The following is a 20,033-nucleotide window of genomic DNA, read 5'->3' as shown; positions in this document are numbered from 1 at the left end:
CTGGAGGAAGCCCTGTCTGGCTGACCTCAGGCCAAGCCCCCAGTGCACACCCAGTTTTAGGCCCCCCTTTAGAGGGCACATCTCTCTCCTGGCCCCTAGTGTCCTTTCACCAGTTTGACCTGGATTTCATTTACATCTGGACCAGCTGCCTGTCCAGAGTCTGTCCCAGAAGAGACTGCACCCAGGCCTGGGGACAGGCGAGGGGCAGGCCGGGGAGGGCCTGGGGAAGCAGGTAGATGGGGAGCCATGGTCACGGTGCCAGGGTGGCATCACTTTGCACAGTGCACGCTTTTATGTGGCATGTCACCACATCCTTGTGTGTGCTTGTACGGGTGTCATCACCCCATGGGCATGTTTGTGTGGGGTGCACAGCCTCCAGCCTGGAGGACCAGCTGCCGCCTGCAGTCTGCTGCAGACCTGCTCACCATCACTGGGCAGGGCTCTTCCTCTGTCCTCTCCAGGGCCTCCCCTGTCCCCACTGCCCTCCAGTGCTGGAATCCCAGCACAGAGAGGCAGAAACTCCCGCCTGGCCACTGCCAGCCACCATGAGGCCTCAGCTATGCATGGCTGTGTGTGCGTGCATGCCCATGCGTGTTCAGGCGTGTTCACACGCATAGCTGCCGTTGTGTGCTTTCATGTGTGTCCAGGCTTAAGCATGTGTGTAGATGCATGCATGTGCATGTGCATATGTGCCTGTTTTCATGTAGATGTGTGTGTGCCCGTGCCTGGGGGTCACCCGTCTCCTGCCCAGGTCCACAGGACGTCCTGCAAGCCGTGCCTGCCACTCGGGGGGTACCTGTGGCTAGGGGGCGGGCTGCCCCATGCTGAGCCTCTGGGCAGAGCCAAGATCCAGTCTGGACAGAGGCATGTGGCCGAGCCAGGCCCCACAGCTCTTTCTGTTTTCCCACAGGTCACTCTTGGGCCTCAGTTTCCCATTTGCTAATTGGCGCTAGGGGGCTAGGACATGGAGCCCGGGGTTAAGGGTGCAAAGCATGCTGGGAAAGAAGGGAGGGGAGGGAGCCCTGCAGCCAGGCAGGAGAGGAGGGCCGGAGACAGGCAGGGGGTCCTGCAGGGGCTGGGAGGAGCCGGGGGAGGGCAAGGGGCTGCCAGGGTAGGGTGGTCTGGGGTCAGAACACCCTGGAGCCTGGCACCGGACTGACCCCGGGTGGCTGTGGGCTCCATGCTGGAGCTAGGAGTGGGAGAAGACTGGCACGGACCTGCATAGGTCCTCGCAGCGGGCGCTGGCATGAGCAGGCAGCCCCGGCACGGGCCTCTGCTGCCTGCGCCCCACTGCCTGCCTCCAGTCCCCGTGGGCCAGGAGATCCAGGGCCGAGCACACAGAGCTGCTCCTGCACCCCAGTCTCCTGCTCCGGCTCAGGCCCCACTGCTGGGCTCTGAGCCACGGAAGCAGTGGGAGCCGGCACACAGGGCTGTGGGGCAGGAGAACAAGGTAGGCTTCCTGGAGGCAGCGGCACTGAAGCAGGGACTTGGAGCCTGGAAGGTTGAGGAGGGAAGGGCATGGAGGGCAGCTCAGAGGAAGGTGGAGACCATGGCGGCTGCGGGCCCTGCTTGCGCCACGACCAAGCCAGCCGGACGCCCCCCATCACACGTGGCAGCGTCCAGCACAGGCTGAGAGAGAATTCTGCCCTGGCCGGCGAGCCTGCACACCAAGGCCGGGGTGTTCTCCGCGGCACCGGCGCCCCTCACGCAGGGCTGCAGGGCCAGGACCTGTGGCTAACAGATCAGGCTTAGTATCTGCAACGTGAAGGGCAGCTGAGGGTCCCCGAGGCCAGCAGGATGGGGAGCAGGAGAGGGCTCGGCAGGCGCCCCGGTTCTGCACACAGGGCCTGCGGGAGGACAGGCGGGAAGAGACGGGCCGGTCCCAAGCTTGGGCCGGGAGGCCAGGCCTCGTCTGCTGTCTCGCTCACTCGCTCGCTCGCTCGCTCGCACGTGCACATACATGGTGGGCACTGCCTCACGGCCTGGCCTGATGGCCCTGGCAGCCCCAGCCCAGGGGGCCGGGTCTGTGGGCTGTGCTGGGCTGGGAAGCACCTACCTCGAGAGCTTCTCCGGGCCCTGCTTGTAGCGCTGCTCCGCAGAAGCACGGGGTAGCTGGCGCTGCTGCCGCCGGCCAGCACCTTGACCTGACCCCGGCCTGGGGACGCGGCTGCGTCTTCAAAGGCTCCAGTCCACCCAGCCCTGGTCTCTGTGGCCCTCCTCTGCTCCCTCCTCCCTTCCTTTCCCTTCTTTTCTTTCCTCTCCCCCTTTCTGCCCCCTCCTCCTTCCTCCCCTCACTCCTTTGCCCTGTCTGTCTCTGTGTCCCTGCTCCCGTCTCTGGGTCCCCTGTCTCCGTGTCTCAGTCCTTTGCTTTGTGCCCTGCCCCTCTGTGTGTGGTGTGTGTCTGTGTGTGCTGTCTCGTCCCTCTGACTCTCACACCCCCTCCCTGTCTTCTTCTCCCTGACTCATTGTGCCAGGAGCATCTGTCTGTCTGGGTGCCCTCGCCTCTGTCTCGCCCACTCTGCCCCCAGGCCCGGCCACTGTCCCCGGACCCCTGTCTCTGTGGGTCTTGCTCCCCTCGCCTTCCTCAGGACGCTCACCAGCTGCTTCCCTTCTGTCCCCAGCCCCCTTCTCCTCCACCTCCACCACCTCCTCCTCCTTCCCAGACTAGTAAAAATGTCAGAGAGAAGCCCTCCCAGCCGGGCGCCGCGTGGGGCCTGGCCGCCACACTCTGCGCCCTCCTGGCGGAGGGGCGGCATGGCCGCCTCCCCCCCTTCCTCTGCCTCCCCTCAGGCTACCTTGGCAGCAGCTGCAGCTTCCCTGCTCCCCTGCCCACTGCCTCGCTCCCAGGTGCCTGGCCACCCGGCTGTCCATCCTCTTGCCCTGTCCCCGGGCCCGGCCAGCCCGGCCCTCCTCTGTGGCCCAGCCCGCCTGCTCTACCCCTCTAGTCTGGGCCTCTGCCCTTCCTTTACCCCCTGGGTCCCTCCATCACCCTCAGCCCCTCTCTCTCTTTCCCTCGGGTGTTGCTCTGTCCCTTTCTCAGTCTCCCTCCCTCCTTCCCTCCCCCATCCTTCCCTCTCCCCTCCTTCCTCTCCCTACCGCCTTCCCACCCCTTCTTCCCCCCTCCCTCTGATCTCCATCTTTCCCTTTGTTTATTCCCCGCCACTGCCCTTGTTCTCCAGAGGGAGGCTGGGCACCCCAGGAATCTTCCGGGTCCCCACTTGGCGAGACGGCTGCACTCCCCCGTCTCTATGACCCTCCCCAGCCAGGACACCAAAGAGGCAGAACCTCCAACACAGATGTGCCCCTGCGGTGTCGGTGGTGGCTAGGCAGTGCCGTGGGCACAGGTCTGTGGGTGCCCTCGCCAGCTGAGCCCCCCTGGCCCTGGCTGGCCAAGGCCCAGGACGAGCAGCCCAGCCCATTGTTTTTCTGGTTGGGCTCAGTCACCATGACGCACTTGAGAACACAGGAGGCGAGTGGCTGGACAAGAGTGGGGACTGGTCTCACCTCACATTTGTGGGTAGTCGCCACAGGCCAGCTTTGGGTGAACAAGAGTACATGCAGGAGCTTTCCAACAAGGCTGCTCTCACATCCACGGAGAGGCAAGGCCACGATACCCACGCTCCAGATGAGAAAACCAAGGCCCATCCAGCAGCCCAGTGACTTAGGTGACAGAGCTGGCATCCGACAGGAGCAAGACAACAGCTAGCAGTGCAGTATCCTAGGTGATAGAGCCAGTGACCCACAGAACCACAGGCAGCAGTACAGTATCCTAGGTGATAGAGCCAGGGACCCACAGAACCACAGCCAGCAGTACAGTATCTTAGGTGATAGAGCCAGTGACCCACAGAACCACAGCCAGCAGTGCAATATCCCAGATGATAGAGCCAGGGACCCACAGAACCACAGCCAGCAGTGCAGTATCCCAGATGATAGAGCTAGTGACCCACAGATCCATAGCCAGCAGTGCAATATCCTAGGTGATAGAGCCAGTGACCCACAAATCCATAGCCAGCAGTACAGTATCCTAGGTGACAGAGCCAGTGACCCACAGAACCACAGCCAGCAGTACAGTATCCCAGGTGATAGAGCCAGTGACCCACAGAACCACAGCCAGCAGTACAGTATCCTAGATGATAGAGCCAGTGACCCACAGATCCACAGCCAGCAGTACAGTATCCTAGATGATAGAGCCAGTGACCCACAGATCCACAGCCAGCAGTACAGTATCCTAGGTGATAGAGCCAGTGACCCACAGATCCACAGCCAGCAGTACAGTATCCCAGGTGATAGAGCCAGTGACCCACAGAACCACAGCCAGCAGTACAGTATCCTAGATGATAGAGCCAGTGACCCACAGATCCACAGCCAGCAGTACAGTATCCTAGGTGATAGAGCCAGTGACCCACAGATCCACAGCCAGCAGTACAGTATCCTAGGTGATAGAGCCAGGGACCCACAGATCCACAGCCAGCAGTATAGTATCCTAGATGATCGAGCCAGTGTCCTGCAGATCCACAGCCAGCAGTACAGTATCCCAGGTGATAGAGCCAGTGCCCCACAGATCCACAGCCAGCAGTACAGTATCCTAGGTGATAGAGCCAGTGACTCACAGATCCACAGCCAGCAGTGTAATATCCCTGATGATAGAGCCAGTAACCCACAGATCCACAGCCAGCAGTACAGTATCGTAGGTATAGAGCCAGTGACCCACAGATCCAAGCCAACAGTGCAATATCCTACGTGATAGAGCCAGTGACCCTCAGATCCACAGCCAACTGTGCAATATCCTAGGTGATAGAGCCAGTGACCCACAGAACCACAGCCAGCAGTACAGTATCCTAGGTGATAGAGCCAGGGACCCACAGATCCACAGCCAGCAGTATAGTATCCCAGATGATAGAGCCCGTGACCCACAGATCCACAGCCAGCAGTGCAGTATCCTAGGTGATAGAGCCAGTGACCCACAGAACCACAGCCAGCAATGCAATATCCTAGATGATAGAGCCACTGACCCACAGATCCACAGCCAGCAGTACAGTATCTTAGGTGACAGAGCCAGTGCCCCCCGGATCCACAGCCAGTAGTACAGTATCCTAGATGATAGAGCCATTGACCCGCAGAACTACAGCCAGCAGTATAGTATCATAGATGATAGAGCCAGTGACCCACAGATCCACAGCCAGCAGTACAGTATCTTAGGTGACAGAGCCAGTGCCCCCCGGATCCACAGCCAGTAGTACAGTATCCTAGATGATAGAGCCATTGACCCGCAGAACTACAGCCAGCAGTATAGTATCATAGATGATAGAGCCAGTGACCCACAGATCCACAGCCAGCAGCCCAGTGTCCTGGGTCATAAAGCCAGTGACCCACAGATCCACAGCCAGCAGTATAGTATCCTAGATGATAGAGCCAGCGATCCACAAATCCACAGCCAGCAGTATAGTATCCTAGGTGATAGAGCCAGTGACCCACAGAACCACAGCCAGCAGCCCAGTGTCCTGGGTCATAGAACCAGTGACCCACAGATCCACAGCCAGCAGTGCAGTGTCCTAGATGATAGAGCCAGTGACCCACAGAACCACAGCCAGCAGTACAGTATCTTAGGTGATAGAGCCAGTGCCCCACAGATCCACAGCCAGCAGTGCAGTGTCCTGGGTCACAGAGCCCATGACCAACAGGGCCAGGACTACAGATGGGTCTGCTAACTGCAGGCAACACTGGCACATCCATCCACCCGTCCACCCACCTGTTCATCCACTTATCCATCCATCCATCCATCCACCTATCTATTTATCCATCCATTATCCACACACCCATCGATTCATTTATCCATCCCTCTACTCACCCATCTATCATCTCCCCATCCACCATCCATCCATTATTTACCATCTATCCATCTACCTACGGACCATCCATCCATTATCTACCCATCCCATTCATCCTCCTCCCCATTCCTTCATTCTTTCATTTATTCAGCCATCTATTTATGCCTCTTTCCTTCCTCTCATCTATCACCTTTTTCAACCCTTCAATTCTTCAACATACTTCTCAATCCACTTATCTATATAAACATAATTCATTCTCCCAATTGATTCAAGCAGCTATCTATCTATCTATCTATCTATCTATCTATCTATCTATCTATCTATCGGTATAGGAGTGTGTGTGTGTGTGTGTGTGTGTGTGTGTGTGTGTGTGTGTGTGTAGGTATATATCTTCATGTCCTCCCTTTCTCTGTATATTTTTCCATTCACTCATGTGTTGGCCTGTCTCTCCATCTGCCCACCCATTTATCTGAATGTCTTCCTATCTATAAAGCACTTAGAAGCACTTGCCAGCTAGGAGTTTGGCCTAGTGGTAGAATGCTTGCCTAGCATGCACAAAGATCCGGGTTCTATTCCTCAGCGTCACACACATAGAAGAAAGCTGGAAGTGGTGCTGAGGCTCAAGTGGTAGAGCTCTAGCCTTGAGAAAGTCCAAGGACAGTGCTCAGGCCCTGAGCTCAAGCCCAGGACTAGGGGAAGAGGGAGGGAGGAGGAGGAGGAGGAGGGAGGAGGAGGGAAGAGGAGGAGGGGAGGGAGGAGGGAGGAGGAGGGGGAGGAGGAGGCAGCACTTGCCAATTATCCATCAGTCTGCAATTCTGGACTACTGTAATCACTCATTCCATGCTATTTACTACTCTAAATGTTCATCCTTCAATCTTTGTATGTATTTGCACAACTAAAGTAATTTTTTTAGTTCGAACTTTTATGTTTTCTGTCCTTATTTTCATTCATTTGCTCAAATGTTGTACTATTTATCCATATCACTGAACATCGATTTCCAAATCTGCCAGCTTATCCACCCTCACATCTCCCTATCTTCCTGTCTAGCCGTCCATATATCCACGTGCACACACACCTGTGAGCATACAGTCACCCAAGCAAGTTTATACTCCAAATAGTTACTGGAAATAGTAAGTCCTCATTGGTGGCTGTTCCTCCAATGAGTCCCTCCCACACACTTATCTACCAATCCTCACAGATACAGCAACACATTTATACTGACTTCCAAGTGTGTGTGTGTGTGTGTGTGTGTGTGTGTGTGTGTGTGTGTGTGTGGTGCTTGTATTTGGGCTTGAACTCAGGACCTTGTGCTCTTGCTTAACTTTTTCACTCAAGGCTAACGCTCTATCAATTGAGCTACAGCTCCACTTAGGGTGTTGTTTTGGGGGGGAAGAAAAGGGTGGTGTTGGGGCCGGGAGTTTGGCCTAGTGGTAGAGAGCTTGCCTAGCATACATGAAGACCCGGGTTCAATTCCTCAGTATCTCATGCGTAGCAAAAAGCCAGAAGTGGTGCTGTGGCTCCAGTGGTAGAGCCCTAGCCTTGAGAAAATCCAGGGACAGTGCTCAGGCCCTGAGCCCAAGCCCAGGACTGGAAAAGAAAAGAAAAGAAAAGAAAAGAAAAGAAAAGAAAAGAAAAGAAAAGAAAAGGGTGGTGTTAATTGGAGATAAGAGTTTCACAAACTTTGCTGTCCCATGTGGTTTTGAACCACAATGCTCAAATGTCAGCCTCCAGAGTAGCTAGGATTACAGGTGTGAGCCACCAGTGCTGGGGACCCATCATTCATAAAGTTTCTACTTTCACAGTGCTGACATTTCAGCAGAAACAACAAATAAACATATTAGGGTATGGTAAATGTTACAAAAACAACTTAGCCAGGGTGAAGGGCTGTAGAACTCTGCAGGCTGTGCAAGTACCAATGCTTAGTCTGTGACAGTGATGGAAAGCCCCTGGGGAAGCTGTATGCTTGTCCTTATTTTGAGAGACAGAAACAAGACAGACAGACAGCCAGAGGCAGGGAAAATGTCAGGATTTCCAGGAGCAAAATATAAAATTTCTGACTGAAAGCCATCTATCACTTTCACTGCTCATCCAGCACAATTCATCCATGAGCAGATTCATTATCTATTCATTTGCCCATCTCTCTACCTATTACATGTTCCCATTTGTATATCTGTTCGTTTGTGTATATATTGGTTTTATATATTTATTTTGATAGCCTTCTATTAAATTACCCAGTCTCTTATTTGTCTATACTCTACCATCTACTCGTCCACCAGTCCACGCAGCTCCCCTGTCCCTCCTCTGACCATTCTATCTACTCATTCTTCATCCACCCATCCGCACAGAAATCCACTCATATTTTGGTGCTCCTGCTCATTCATCTATTTGAGTTTATAATCAGCTAGTCTACGGAGGTACGATATGCACAACCAGTTGAATATATGAATATAATTACAGTAGAACATGTGATAATTGTATATTCAACTGCCTAAAGCTATCGCCCATTCTGATATGTGTATATCTCTACCAGAATCATTGTTAGGGATTGTAAGCATCTCACCTACGTTTCCCCACCCCTCCATTTGTTCATTTACCAACCGACCATCTATCCATCCATCCAACATGTCTTTTCATCTGCCCATTGATACCTGGATCTATCCATCCGTCTGTCAATCCATCCATCCATTTGCCCATCCATCAATCCCGTGGTTTATACCTCCCACCCGTCCTCGTGCAGTTACTTATAGTAAATGCATGGCTGTGCACAGAGCAGAGCCAGGGGAGGACGCCGTGAGTGGCAGGGGTGGCAGGTGGAGGAGGCTGGGTGGAGAAGGCTAGAGATGCCTTGTGGCTTCTGACATAGTCGTGTCTGATTCCGAGCAGGTCCCCTGCCGTCTGTCTGAGCAGGCTTCTCGAGCAAAGGTCAACTGAGCCAGAGTCAAGGTCATGGAGAGGTTGGTGCGTGTTCCTGATGAAGCTCAGTTTGGGGCTGTGGCTGGACCCAGAATAAATGGACCTCTTTCCAGATCCTTTCTGTATGTGGGGGGGTTGGAGGGGTTGTGGGATTGAACTCTGGGCTGGGCGCTGTCCCTGAGCTCTTTAGCTCAAGGCTACCGCCCCACCCTTTAGCCAAGACCCACTTCCCGTTTTCTGGAGGTTAATTGGAAATGAGTCTCATATACTTTTTTTGGGTTTTGTTTTGTTTTTCCAGTCCTGTTAACTGAACTCAGGGCCTGAGCACTGTCCCTGGACTTTCCCAAAGCTAGAGCTCTACCACTTGAGCCACAGCACCACTTCCAGCTTTTTCTATTATGTGATACTGAGGAATGGACCCCAGGTCTTCGTGCATGCCGGGCAGGCGCTCTACCACTAGGCCAAGCTCTCAGCCCCAAGAGTCACATTCTTTAGTTCCTCAGTGCCCAGGCTGGCTTGGAACCTCTAACCTCAGATCTCAGTCTCCTGAGTAGCTAGGATTCCAGGGGCAAGCCACCATGCCTGGATCTAGATTTTTTTTTGAACGGACTGACTAGCTCCATCTGTCCCCCGCCCATCAGTGCCCGGAAGAGCATGAGGAGAGCAGAGAAGGAAGGGGAGCGGCGAGGTTAAAGAGAGCAAGGAGGAGCTGTGTCCTTGGCTTCCTCCAGAAACGAACCCCCATGAAGACAGGCCACAGCCAGGGAGGAGCGAAGAGCGGACAAGAGCTGGGCCTCCCCCGTGGTGGCATGGGGGTGGCATCTGAGGAGCCAGGGCTGAGGACAGGCTCCCTGTCACCCAGTCTTCATCCATGGAAACTGCTGAAGCTGCTGCTCTCGGGGAAATGAATACAGAACTGGCCTGCGCTGATGCGGTGTCTACGGAAAGGACATGTTCAAGTGAAGTCCCCTGCGCGCCTGGCTGAGGAGAGGAGAGGGGAGGGGAGCGGAGGGGAGGAAAAGAGAGGGAGGGAAAGAGGGAGAGAGGATCTCCCAGACAGGCTGTCTTCATGTATGTGTGCACGCATGGGCACGTCTATTTGTGTGTACATGCCCGGGTGTGTACCCATGTCTGCATGTGTGTACCTGCACCAGTGTGTACATATGTAGGGCTCTGTCTGGGTCCCTGGCCACCAATTCTGCCTTTAGGATGACCTGCCTTCCTGGCAGCCCTCCCTACCTTCCAGTCCCCTCTCCCTGGCCACTCACCCACGTCGCCGCGTGGAGACGGCTATCAGAGGGAGTTTGACCTCCCCAAAGGGCCAGAGGCATTTCTGTCCCCCCTCCCCTGGCCAGGGCTCCATCCACTGACCACCCTCACCCCGCAGGTGTGCGGGGTAGAGGGCAGGCTGGAGAGAGACATGTGGTCCTGATAGAAGGACTCTGGACACTGCAGGCCCGCATGGGCATCCAGCCCTCCCTCCCAGTCCTGCCCAGAGGCGGGGGGCCAGTCCTGGCAGCGTATGGAGTGTGCAGGAGTCTGCTCTGCCTCCCTCGCCAAGGAGAAGGCAGGAGATCAGCTGGCACCACAAGCCCAGCGTCCAAGCTGAGCTCGGCTGCCCCTGTTCAGGGCGAGGGAAGGGGGTTCAAATGCTGGGCCGCCTCCATCTGCATCTGTGTGTGCTGAGCAGAGCCCAGGGCCAGCCCCCTCCCCGGCTGCGATCGGGAATGGAGTTGAAGCCTGGCATATCTTCCCAGCAGGACCCCGTCTCGTGGAAGGCTCCCGTCCCCCAGGCCAGGCTTCGCGGTGTTCCCAGGGCCTCCGAGGTCAGGTGACCCCTCATGCCCTCCTTGCCCTGCCTGCCCCTTAGCTCTACCCAGGGAAGGTGCCAGGCACCAGGTGGGGTCTCCAGGAGGAGCCCAGGAGAGCCCCCTGAGTGTAAGGGGGGTGTCAGGGTAGGTCCTTTCTCTCCTGTGGCACCCCAGTCAGGGTAAAGGCAGGGGTCCTGTGGAGTTAGGGTCTTGATTGAATAATTGGTTGAATTTGGGGTCCCTGGGTACATGCTGACCACCCCCCCAGTCACCTAGGACCCCAGCTTGTTGACACACTCGAGCTATAGGGATGCGTCCACTGTCAGGGTTCACACTGGGGATTTCACTTCAGAGTCTCAGGCAAAGCCACTCCCAGCCTTGTGGAATGCTGCTCTGTCCCCCAGGCACAGGGCAATGCGCCAGCAGCTGAGTGTCGGGGCCGGGAGAGAGCGCCTCCTCCAGGGGCCATCTGCAGATGGCGGCCAGGAGACCTGGTCTGGGGACCCTCATGCAGGCACCCGGGGTCCGACATGGCACGGGAAGTTTCTGCCCAGAATGGGCTGACCCTTCCTTAGCCCCAGACCTCCCAGGTACCCCATGGGGGATTCCCGGGTCCCACTTCCCCCCACCCCAGGGCCTTCCAGGGACCCCACGGGGGCTTCCCAGACCACGTACACCCTCTGGGCCTTCCAGGGACCCCACGGGGCTTCCCAGACCACATACACCCTCCCCCCTCCCCCCCGGGCCTTCCAGAGACTCCACAGGAGACTTCCTGGGTCCCACTCCCCCCCCCACCCCGGGGCCTTCCAGGGACCCCACGGGGGCTTCCCAGGCCCCTCCCCCTGTGCCTCTGGGACAGCTCCCTGGCCAGTGCAGTCTCTTGTTCCCCAAGCCTCTCTGGAAAGGGGAGCCCTGCCCTGGGTCTAGTTTCATTCTGAAAGGTGAACATGGCGCACTCCCTCGCAGTGCATGGGGGAGGGGCACCCTTGGAGGGGTGGGGGGTGGGGTGGAGTATCCAACAAGAGAGTCTGATGGACGGGCACAGGTGCCCCCCCACACCAAGAGGCCTGAGGATCAGCCGTGCCTGCCAGGGCTGCAGGCAGCCCCCCCCGCCCCAGGAGGCATTCGAGACAGCTGTGAAGGGGTGGCAAGGAAGGGCCAAGGAGAAGTCAGGCCTTGATGTGGCCTTCTATGGGCATGAGGTGGCAAGGGTGCTGAGTCCAGGGCTGGGACGACGGGGCGTGAGGACACTTGGGAGCAGGATGGGCACAGCTGTTGTGCACTCGCCTGCTCCATGTACCTCCCAGGCCTGGGCGTGGTGTCCTCTGAGTCCTCCTTGACCTCGCCTGCTTCCTGCCGCCCTCGGAGCCCCACGAAGGCGGCGACCCTAATGTCTCCAGACCAAGCACAAGCCTGCTGACCCAGACCCTGGCAGCCCCGGTGCCTCCATCCGGGAGGCACCTTAGAGACCTGTGTCCTTGTCCCTGTCTGAACAGCGACCACCCGCCCAGGCATCCCTGCCCCTGCCCGGGAGCCGGAGCCAGCGTCCACGCTGCAAGGCTGCAGGGGCTGTGGAGCTGGCAGGAGCCCTTCACGGGAGCCTGCAGTCACCCTCGCAGCAGGGGCCTGGCTTTGCAGCCTCTCACCTGCTTCTCACCCCGGTTCACCTTCTTCCTATCTATTCATCCTGGCTGCAGGCCCCATGTCCTGCTCCTGGCCCAGCCTCTGGCCTCTCCAGGGGTTGTCCGGTCTTCCTTAAGGTCCTAGACCCAAATGTGCAGAGTCTCTGTCTTCTGAGGCCTGGCCTGGCCCTGATGTCTGCCTGCAGACAAGTCTCCCTCTCCAAGAGGCCCAAGGGAACGGACTTAGGGACCAGGCCACTGGTGTGTGTGCGTGCACGTGTGTGGGTGCGTGCATGCGTGTGTGCGTGCGTGTGTGCAGGGGCTGCTGCAGGGCACGGGGCGGGGGATGCAGTGGCTGCTCAAGACCCTGCCTGCTCACGAGGTGGCATGCTGGCACCACCAGCGTCTCCTCCTGACAGGTGTCACTCCTCCAGCCCTGAGTTGGGATCCTATGAGCTCACAGGGGACCCTGCTTCATTTCACAACAGTGAACTGAGGAGACAGCATTGCACAGCCACCCCCTGCCACCTCACCAGGGCCCCAGCTACCAGGCCCCAGCTCAGGGCAGGGACACAGTGGCACGGCTGGTGGACTGGCTGGGTTCTCTCCTAGCTCTGGCCGTGGTGGGAACGTGGTCCTTTATGGCCTCTTGTCCCTCTCCCCGCGCCACCCAGCACACCTCACAACACTGCGCACAGGACGGGTCTCTGCCCTCCACCCGCCATCCGACAGGGAAGCTCCGGGAAGCCAGCCTTCCTTGGCAGCCCCTCATACAGTCGGGGGACCAGTCTGGCACGAGGTTCCAGCACCCCGCCCGCCCCACCCAGAGCACCAGGCATCAACCCTTCTGGTCTCACAGGCCTGGGCCTTGCCCAGGTGAAGACGGGGGTGGAGGAGACGGGACCCTCGGGGGACAGAGGACCCAGCAAGGCCTCTGGTGCCCTCAGGACGGCGTCCCCCCCGCACACAGTGGCACTCTGGGACGGGGTGCAGCCAAAGACGCTCACCCTGCGCGGTCATCATCCTCCAGCAGCAGGTCCTGCTCCTCGGAGCCCAGGTCGCCGGCAGCCTCCGCCATGGGCCTGTGGTGCGGTGTGGTGCGGTGTGGTGCGGTGCAGGTGTGTGTGTGTGTGTGTGTGTGTGTGTGTGCGCGCGCGCGCGCGCGTGCGTGCTTGGGTGTGCCCTGTGAGCTGGCCCCCGGCCACTTCCTCCTCGGCCTGGCCCGAGCCCCCGCCCCACCGGGTTTCACTTCCCCTTCCAGTCTCAGGTTGAGGTTGGGGACCTATCAGGGCCTGGGGTTGATGTTGTTTTTTAATCTGTTGTTTCGAGAAAGGAGAAGAGGGGAAACAAAGCCACGCAAACCCAAACCACTGGCCAGGAAGTGTTGAGCAAGCTGCAGGCAGAGGTGGCCGGCGGCAGCGGGGGCAGGGCAGAGGGTCCGGAAGGCCTTCCAGCCCCTGGGGAGGACGGCCAAGCCCGGGTGGCAGAGCCCGGGCTGCAGCAGTGCTGGCTTCTCCGCTGGCTCGGGTGCACGGAGTCCTAGGACTCAAACCCAGGGCCCCGAGGCTTGACACCTGTCATGGGGAGGGCGTGGCCTAATGGCCAGAGCGGACAGTGGCTCTGTTGAGCGTGGACGGAGCCCCTCGTACCTGTGGGGTCCCTGCCAGTGGGCCTGGTCTCCAAGCACATTCCCGCAGGTGCCCACAGAACCTGTCTCTGGGACTGGGTACCTGGCCCGAAATACCCTGCACGCCTGCTGTTGGGCTGGGTACCATCTTGGGTCTCAAGATGGAAGGCGGCCGCCTGGCCCTGCTGCCCTCCCTCCCTCTGTCCTGCCAGCCCCGCTGCTTCCCCCAGCCTCGAGCTCTAGAATGACCATATCAGGGGTCCGAGGGGGCTCACTCCCCCACCATGTGCAGCAAGCGGAAGGGAAGGGGCAGAGCCGGCGTGACAGACAGCAAGCCGGGACATGGAGGTATTTCCCTGCGAAGAAGGCCAGGAGGGCAGAGGGGAGAGGGCAGTTCAGAGAAGGAGGGAGGGCCCACAATGCTTCTCTAATCAGGAGGGAAATGGGGTGCCCTTCCCCACCCCCACACACCACAAAGGAGGTGTGAAGCCACCGCAGAGACACTCAGCCTGGCAGTCCCACCTTGGAGTGCTAAAGGCTTCCACTCCAGCTGCCCCAGGGGAGTTTTGAACCCTGTTTTCTCAGGCCCCCAGGCCTTCTTTGGTTGGGACTGTGCATGGCAGGGGCTTTGGTGGTGTCTATGCTAAGCACTGGAGGTCCAGAGGGGCTGGGCGGGCGGAGCTTGCTGCCCTGCCCTTGCCCCTTGTTGCCTAGAGACAATTCCTACAGTGTAGTGGTTAGAGTGCAGCCATGGGGCTGGGGGGGGGGGCACTCAGCCCTCTGCACCGCTCTGAGAGAGCTTAGCAGAGACAAACCTCCCGGGGAAACTTAGTTCAGAAGGTGCCAGGTGCAGACAGGCCATGGCCGGAGCAGCCAGGCCTGAGGGGAGACTGGTGTGGTCTGGGAGTGTGGGCAGTAGTGACTGGCATTTCAAAGCTCAGGCTGTTGTGATAAGGGTCAGAGGGCAAGGGTCAGACAGCAGAGCCCAGCTGGGCACCTGCCTGGCACCCTGATTCTTCCCTGATCTGGGGACTGCCACGCCCCCATCTTCTGGGTGGGTGGAGACACTGAGCAGGCCATGTCCCAGCACTCGGTGGCCAAGGGACCTGGGGCCCAGAGCTGGAGGAGGTAAGGCGCTGTCGTGGTGGAATGGCCACAGGAAAAGGCTAAACGGGGGAGATGAGACAGCAGACATGGGCAGAGAGGGGCCAGAGAGAGGACGGGACAGAGGACGGGCCAGGGTGAGGAACCCTGCAGAGGTAACAGAGGGCAGAGGCAGGTCGAAGGTCCGGGGAAGACGTGGCACACGGCTGGGGCGCCTGCGAAGGGGCCTCTGTGCACAGGCAGGCGCTGCCCGGGGGGCTGTGGAGGTCTGGAGCCGGTGGCACCAGAGCCCCTGACCTGTGGGCTTCCGGGGACCCAGTGAGAAGCAGACTGCCATGCAGCAGCCTGAGGTCTCATTACACCAGAAAGCAAACAGGGGTCGAAACAAGCTGAGATCTCCAGCCAGGTGCAGCCCACGCCACTCGGCCAGGCTGCGAGCTGAGAATTCAAACCTGAGGCCAGTCTGCGCGGAAAAGTCCTTCCGCATTCCGCCAGCAGAGAGCGGGGGCACAAGGGTGGCCCCAGTGATCCAGTGCCGATCGGGAGTGAAAAAGACAGTGAGAGCGTGACGCCCTGAGCTCAAGCCCCAGTCCTGACACAATAAGTAAGGAAACAAAAGAAAACCCACGGCAGGGCCCAGGCTGAGGGGCAGACAAGATGAGTCAAGGCATGAGCGGGAGGCCCGGGAGAAGGACAGGGCTGAGACCAGGCCTGGATGAAGCGCGCAGGGTCCCGGCTGAACACCTGCCCTGCTTTGCAGAGGACACACAATGCCTCTCACTCTCCTGCGCCTGAGACGTCACCTTACCCTTCCCCCGCCTGCTGTGGGCTCCGTGCGACCCCGCAGGCCCCCAGGTCCTAGATACACAGCCTCTGTGCACAACCTTAGCCCGGGGCTTGCCACCTCTGCGGCCACCAGGCTCCAAGCTGCCCTGACCCAAGGCTGCTGTTGGCCCCACGGTGAGGAGGGGCTCCCGCCAGGCCCCACTTGCCCTTTGGGGTGCGGTCCAGACCAGGTGAGAAGGCCCAGGGTCAGGGTCCCGGAGGCTGCAAGGGCAGCCCAGAAGCAGAGACCCAGGACCCCACTGGTGAGCAGGCCGCCCACAGGCCAGTCTCCGTGAGAAGGTCAGCCCGTGGCCCAACCAAGATGCCCAACACTAAGCCTGGACTGGTCCTGTGCCCCCATTCCAGTGAGAGGCCCCAGAGAAGTGGGGTCCATTGTTAGTCTTGAGGACTGGCCTCATGCCAGGGTGGATGGGGCAAGAATGCCAACCACAGCCAGGACCCCGGGGCCAGGAAGAACGGGGTTCCTGCCATGGCGGGTAGGGGTGGGCAGCCAGAGTACAGGCCAGGGCACGGGCTGAGGCCTACCACACAGCCCGCCCCTGCCATTGGCTCGTCAGGGCCCTGGAGGGTTGGATGCTCCCAGCCTGAGACACTGGACGTCCCAGGGGGACTCCAGGCAGAACTGCCTCCCCCTGCCCCGGCCGACGCACCCCTGAGTGGACCCAGCAAGTCAGACCACACAGTCACAGGGCTGCGAATCCTTTATTGATCACCGAGGTCAGGCAGGTCCCCCTGGGCCCCGTGGAGCAACCCGCTGGACAATGGGCACTCGGGCAGCAGAGGCCTAGGACTCGGACTCAAACATCTTCTTCCGGCCCTCCATGCCAGACTTCTCCTCAATGTTCTTCCTCCAGTCACCCACGTCGCGCAGGTCCCGCTCCTGGGGCGGGTCCAGACATGGCTCAGGCCCCCCTGGCCACGCCACACCACTCCCTCTCCCCACTCCCTGGCTGGGCCCACGAGGGCTGTGGGGCTGTGTCCCCACGGGAGCCCAGGCCTACCTACCTTCTCTGTGTCCCCACGGGGGCCCAGGCCTACCTACCTTCTCTGTGTCCCCACGGGGGCCCAGGCCTACCTACCTTCTCTGTGTCCCCACGGGGGCCCAGGCCTACCTACCTTCTCTGTGTCCCCACGGGGGCCCAGGCCTACCTACCTTCTCTGTGTCCCCATGGGGCCCAGGCCTACCTACCTTCTCTGTGTCCTCCTTCTTGACCTGCTTCAGGTTGGCCCTCAGGTCCATGCACACCTTGTGCTTGGAGCCCAGCAGAGCCTTGAGCATGGCGTCGGCAGACATGCGCACGCGCCGCAGAGGTGGCCTCTTGAACTTGCCCCTCAGGTCGAACAGCTTCTGGTTCATATCTTCCAGCTGGGCGGGAAGGGAAATGGCCCGTGCCCAGTGGCCTCATGTCCCCAGTCCCATCTCCACATCACCTGGCCCCGCCCCTGCCATGCTGTCCCTGCCCCCAGGTCACCTGGCCCTACCTTCCTGTCACCTAGCTTTACTTGTGTCCCCTGGCCTTCCTCCCGGCCCCGCCCCACCCTAGCCCTGGCCCCGCCCCCTCCCTGGCCCCGCCCCCTCCCTTCCCTGGCCCCACCCCGGCCCCGCCCTCTCACCTCCTTGCTGCTTTTCTGCACCTTCACTTCCATGTCGTACTTCTCCTCCTCTGCCGTGTCGATCTTAGCATGCAATTGCTTGCAGAGCTCCTGGTGCGGGGGGAGGGGCACAGGCAGCAGGTGGGCAGCCATCCCAACACCTGAGGGCCACCACGGCCCTCGGGAGCCCTGACCCCCGCCTGCCCCTGGAGGAGCCGGGAGAGCGGGCGGCAGGAGGGCCTGGTACCTGGACTTCCGACATGGAGCCAGGGATGTGCAGGGGCGGGCAGTGTTCTGACAGGTAGTTCTGCTTCTCCGACTCGCGGCGGCCCTCCTCCTTCTCCAGCTCTGTGGCCGCTATCTGGAGCATCACACTCTGGAGGAGGAGGGGCAGACGTGAGTGACTGTGGCTGGCCCGGGCGCCCCGCTGCAGCCCATACCCACCTTCAGGTGCTGTCTCCGGGCCGTGATGGCTCTGTTGCGTTTCTGTGGGGCAGGGCAGAGGGAGGAGAGTCAGGCTGCTGTTGGAGTCCTTGGCAGGTGGCTTGAACCCCTACTTTCTCTCCCCAGTCCAGGGGCCCCTGAGCCTGGGTTACTCAAGGGGTCCACCCAGGACCCCACTCACATTCCACCCCTGTTGGCACGTGGGAGGTGGAGCAGAGGGAGTGGGCCTGGGCCGGGCCTCAGAGGCCCCGGCGGTGAGAGACGGGAGTGGAAACCATCAGGAAGTGTGCCAGGACCCCCACGCCCTCCCCCTTTGCCCCAGGCCCAGCAGCCCCTCCCCCTTATCTGTCTCAGTGGGTGGAGCACTTTTGAGGGAATCTTCTCTGTCTCTTGAGATGCTGCCCATTGACCTTCCCAACAGCCCCTCCCCACAGTACTCACCTCCTCACTGTTCAGGAGCACAGGGAGTGGGGGAGGAAGGAAAGAGGTCAGCATGTCGGCAGGGGTGGATGGGTGGGGTGGGCACGAGGCTGGGAGGGCCAGGGCCACCTCAGGGGTCCCCACCATCCCCAGGGAAAAGGCTGGTCCTCAGGGGTCCCCACCATCCCCCCAGGGAAAAGGCTGGTCTGCAGGGGTCCCCATGCTGGGTGCCACTTACTCCCCCATCCTGCAGTCTTGAGCTTAGAACCTGTAAGACAGGGAGGTTGAGGTGTCAGGGCCTGGCCGGCACACAGCAGCCGTCGCAGGGCACCCGGCCCAGGCCTCACACCCGCTTCCCCTGTGCCCCGCCCAACACCAGGGTGAGGAGTAAGAGGAGCTGGGTTCTCAGAATGTCCCCGCGGGCCGAGGAGCCCAGCTGTCCCCATGGAGGGCCTGCCAGGCCCCACGGTTATTTTTAACTGCTCCTTTGCCTTTGGACGTAAGGACAGGGAGGCCAGCGCTCACAGTGTGGTCGGCGGGCCCGTCGGCTCTCCTGCCAGGGGCCCCACACTCAGGGTGTGGTCACCGGGGCCTGTCGGATACCCCAACCTCCTCCGAAGCTGCTCCCATGGTCACCTCCCACCAGGGCAGAGGCCCAGAGCAGCTGCTGGCGACACCCCTCGGCCCCCCACGTCCCAGCCCGGCCTCCTAGAGCAAGCTCCCTTGAGCATTCTCCTTCACCCTGGCCTCCAGAGGCCGGGCCGGGCCTCACCGAGAATCTGGGCAGCAGGTTAAGAGGGAGGTGTGGGCAGCAGCCGTGCTCTGGGCTGGGGGCCCTATGGGAGGGGTATAAATGGCCTCCTGCGGGCCAGGCCCCTGCTCAGAAAGGGCATGGAGCCCTCCTCAGACCAATGAGAGCACAGAGAGCCAGGGACACCTCCCCACCTGCCCAGCCGCCGGCAGACCCAGCCCGGCACTCCCCATCCAAGAAGTCTTGGGGGGTGGGGAGTTGCTCTATTTAGGTCTCGGTGACGAGCATGAGATGTCAGCCTTGTTCTTGGGAGGAGCTTGGGGACAGCAAGTGTGGCCTCGGAGATAGCAAGCTTGGCCTCACGGGGACAGCAAATGTGGCCTTGCATGGGGGACAACACAAGATGGTCTCACGGGGACAGTGAGCATGGCCTTACGTGGGGACAACACAGGTGGTCTCATGGGGACAGTGAGTGTGGCCTCATGTGGGGGACAACACAGGTGGTCTCATGGAGACAGCGAACGTGGCCTCACGTGGGGAGAGCACATGTGGTCTCATGGGGACAGCGAACGTGGCTTCATGTGGACAGCTCGTGGGGCCTCACACTGGGGACGGTGAGCATGGCCTCTCATGGAGACAGCATGGCCTCACGTGGTGGACAGCACGCGTGGTCTCACGGGACAGCGAGCATGGCCTCACGTGGTCTCTGAGAGGCGCAGGACCCGAGTCCACCTCAGGGTCCTGCCCAGTGGATGCAGGGAGGCTTGCGCTCCCCTCTGCATGACCTCTGGGAGTGGAGCAGGAGGGCCCACAGACAAGCAGCCCACCGCTGCCAGCCTGCCATGGAGCCCTGCCTGCGGGCACCTTTGCACGGGAGCTTAGAGCCCGTTCTTCAACCCACCCCGAGAACCTCCCTCTGATCCCGGGCCAGGGCCCCATGGCAACCTGGGGCAGGTCCCGCGTTGCCCTTCTCAAAAGGGGGTGGGGGGGCTGGGGGCTCACCCTCACCTCACCCCTTGCCCGCCCTTGTGGGCCCCACGCTGCAGAGGCCCCCGGCCTGTGACTTGGCACCCT

General features: G+C 59.9%; 1 protein-coding gene across 1 annotated transcript; it reads right to left on the bottom strand.

Moving 5' to 3' along the window:
• Window positions 1-16,459: 16,459 nt before the first annotated feature.
• On the bottom strand, window positions 16,460-18,041 carry Tnni2 (troponin I2, fast skeletal type). The gene is made up of 5 exons (XM_090347143.1): window positions 17,789-18,041; window positions 17,592-17,720; window positions 17,366-17,455; window positions 16,941-17,117; window positions 16,460-16,631 (listed from the first exon to the last, which is right to left on the bottom strand). The coding sequence occupies exons 2-5, from the start codon at window positions 17,712-17,714 to the stop codon at window positions 16,536-16,538; spliced, it is 486 nt and encodes a 161-aa protein (XP_090203269.1). The 5' UTR covers window positions 17,715-17,720; window positions 17,789-18,041; the 3' UTR covers window positions 16,460-16,535.
• Between the last annotated feature and the right edge of the window lie 1,992 nt (window positions 18,042-20,033).

This window comes from Megascapheus bottae, chromosome 16 (genome assembly GCF_031878675.1).
Source record: "Megascapheus bottae isolate mThoBot1 chromosome 16, mThoBot2.hap1, whole genome shotgun sequence".
Classification (NCBI taxonomy): Eukaryota; Metazoa; Chordata; class Mammalia; order Rodentia; family Geomyidae; genus Megascapheus; species Megascapheus bottae.
Note: the sequence above shows the minus strand (reverse complement) of the source record. Positions and strands in the feature narration are given on the sequence as shown.

What these genes read in the sequence shown, in the direction of transcription:
- Tnni2 (XM_090347143.1), bottom strand. Translation starts at nt 17,714, where the DNA reads ATGCTCCAGATAGCGGCCACAGAGCTGGAGAAGGAGGAGGGCCGCCGC. An exon ending in GCTCCATGTCGGAAGTCCAG is followed by an intron (nt 17,456 to 17,591) that starts GTACCAGGCCCT and finishes CCCCCGCACCAG; the next exon opens with GAGCTCTGCAAGCAATTGCA. An exon ending in TGCAGAAAAGCAGCAAGGAG is followed by an intron (nt 17,118 to 17,365) that starts GTGAGAGGGCGG and finishes CTTCCCGCCCAG; the next exon opens with CTGGAAGATATGAACCAGAA.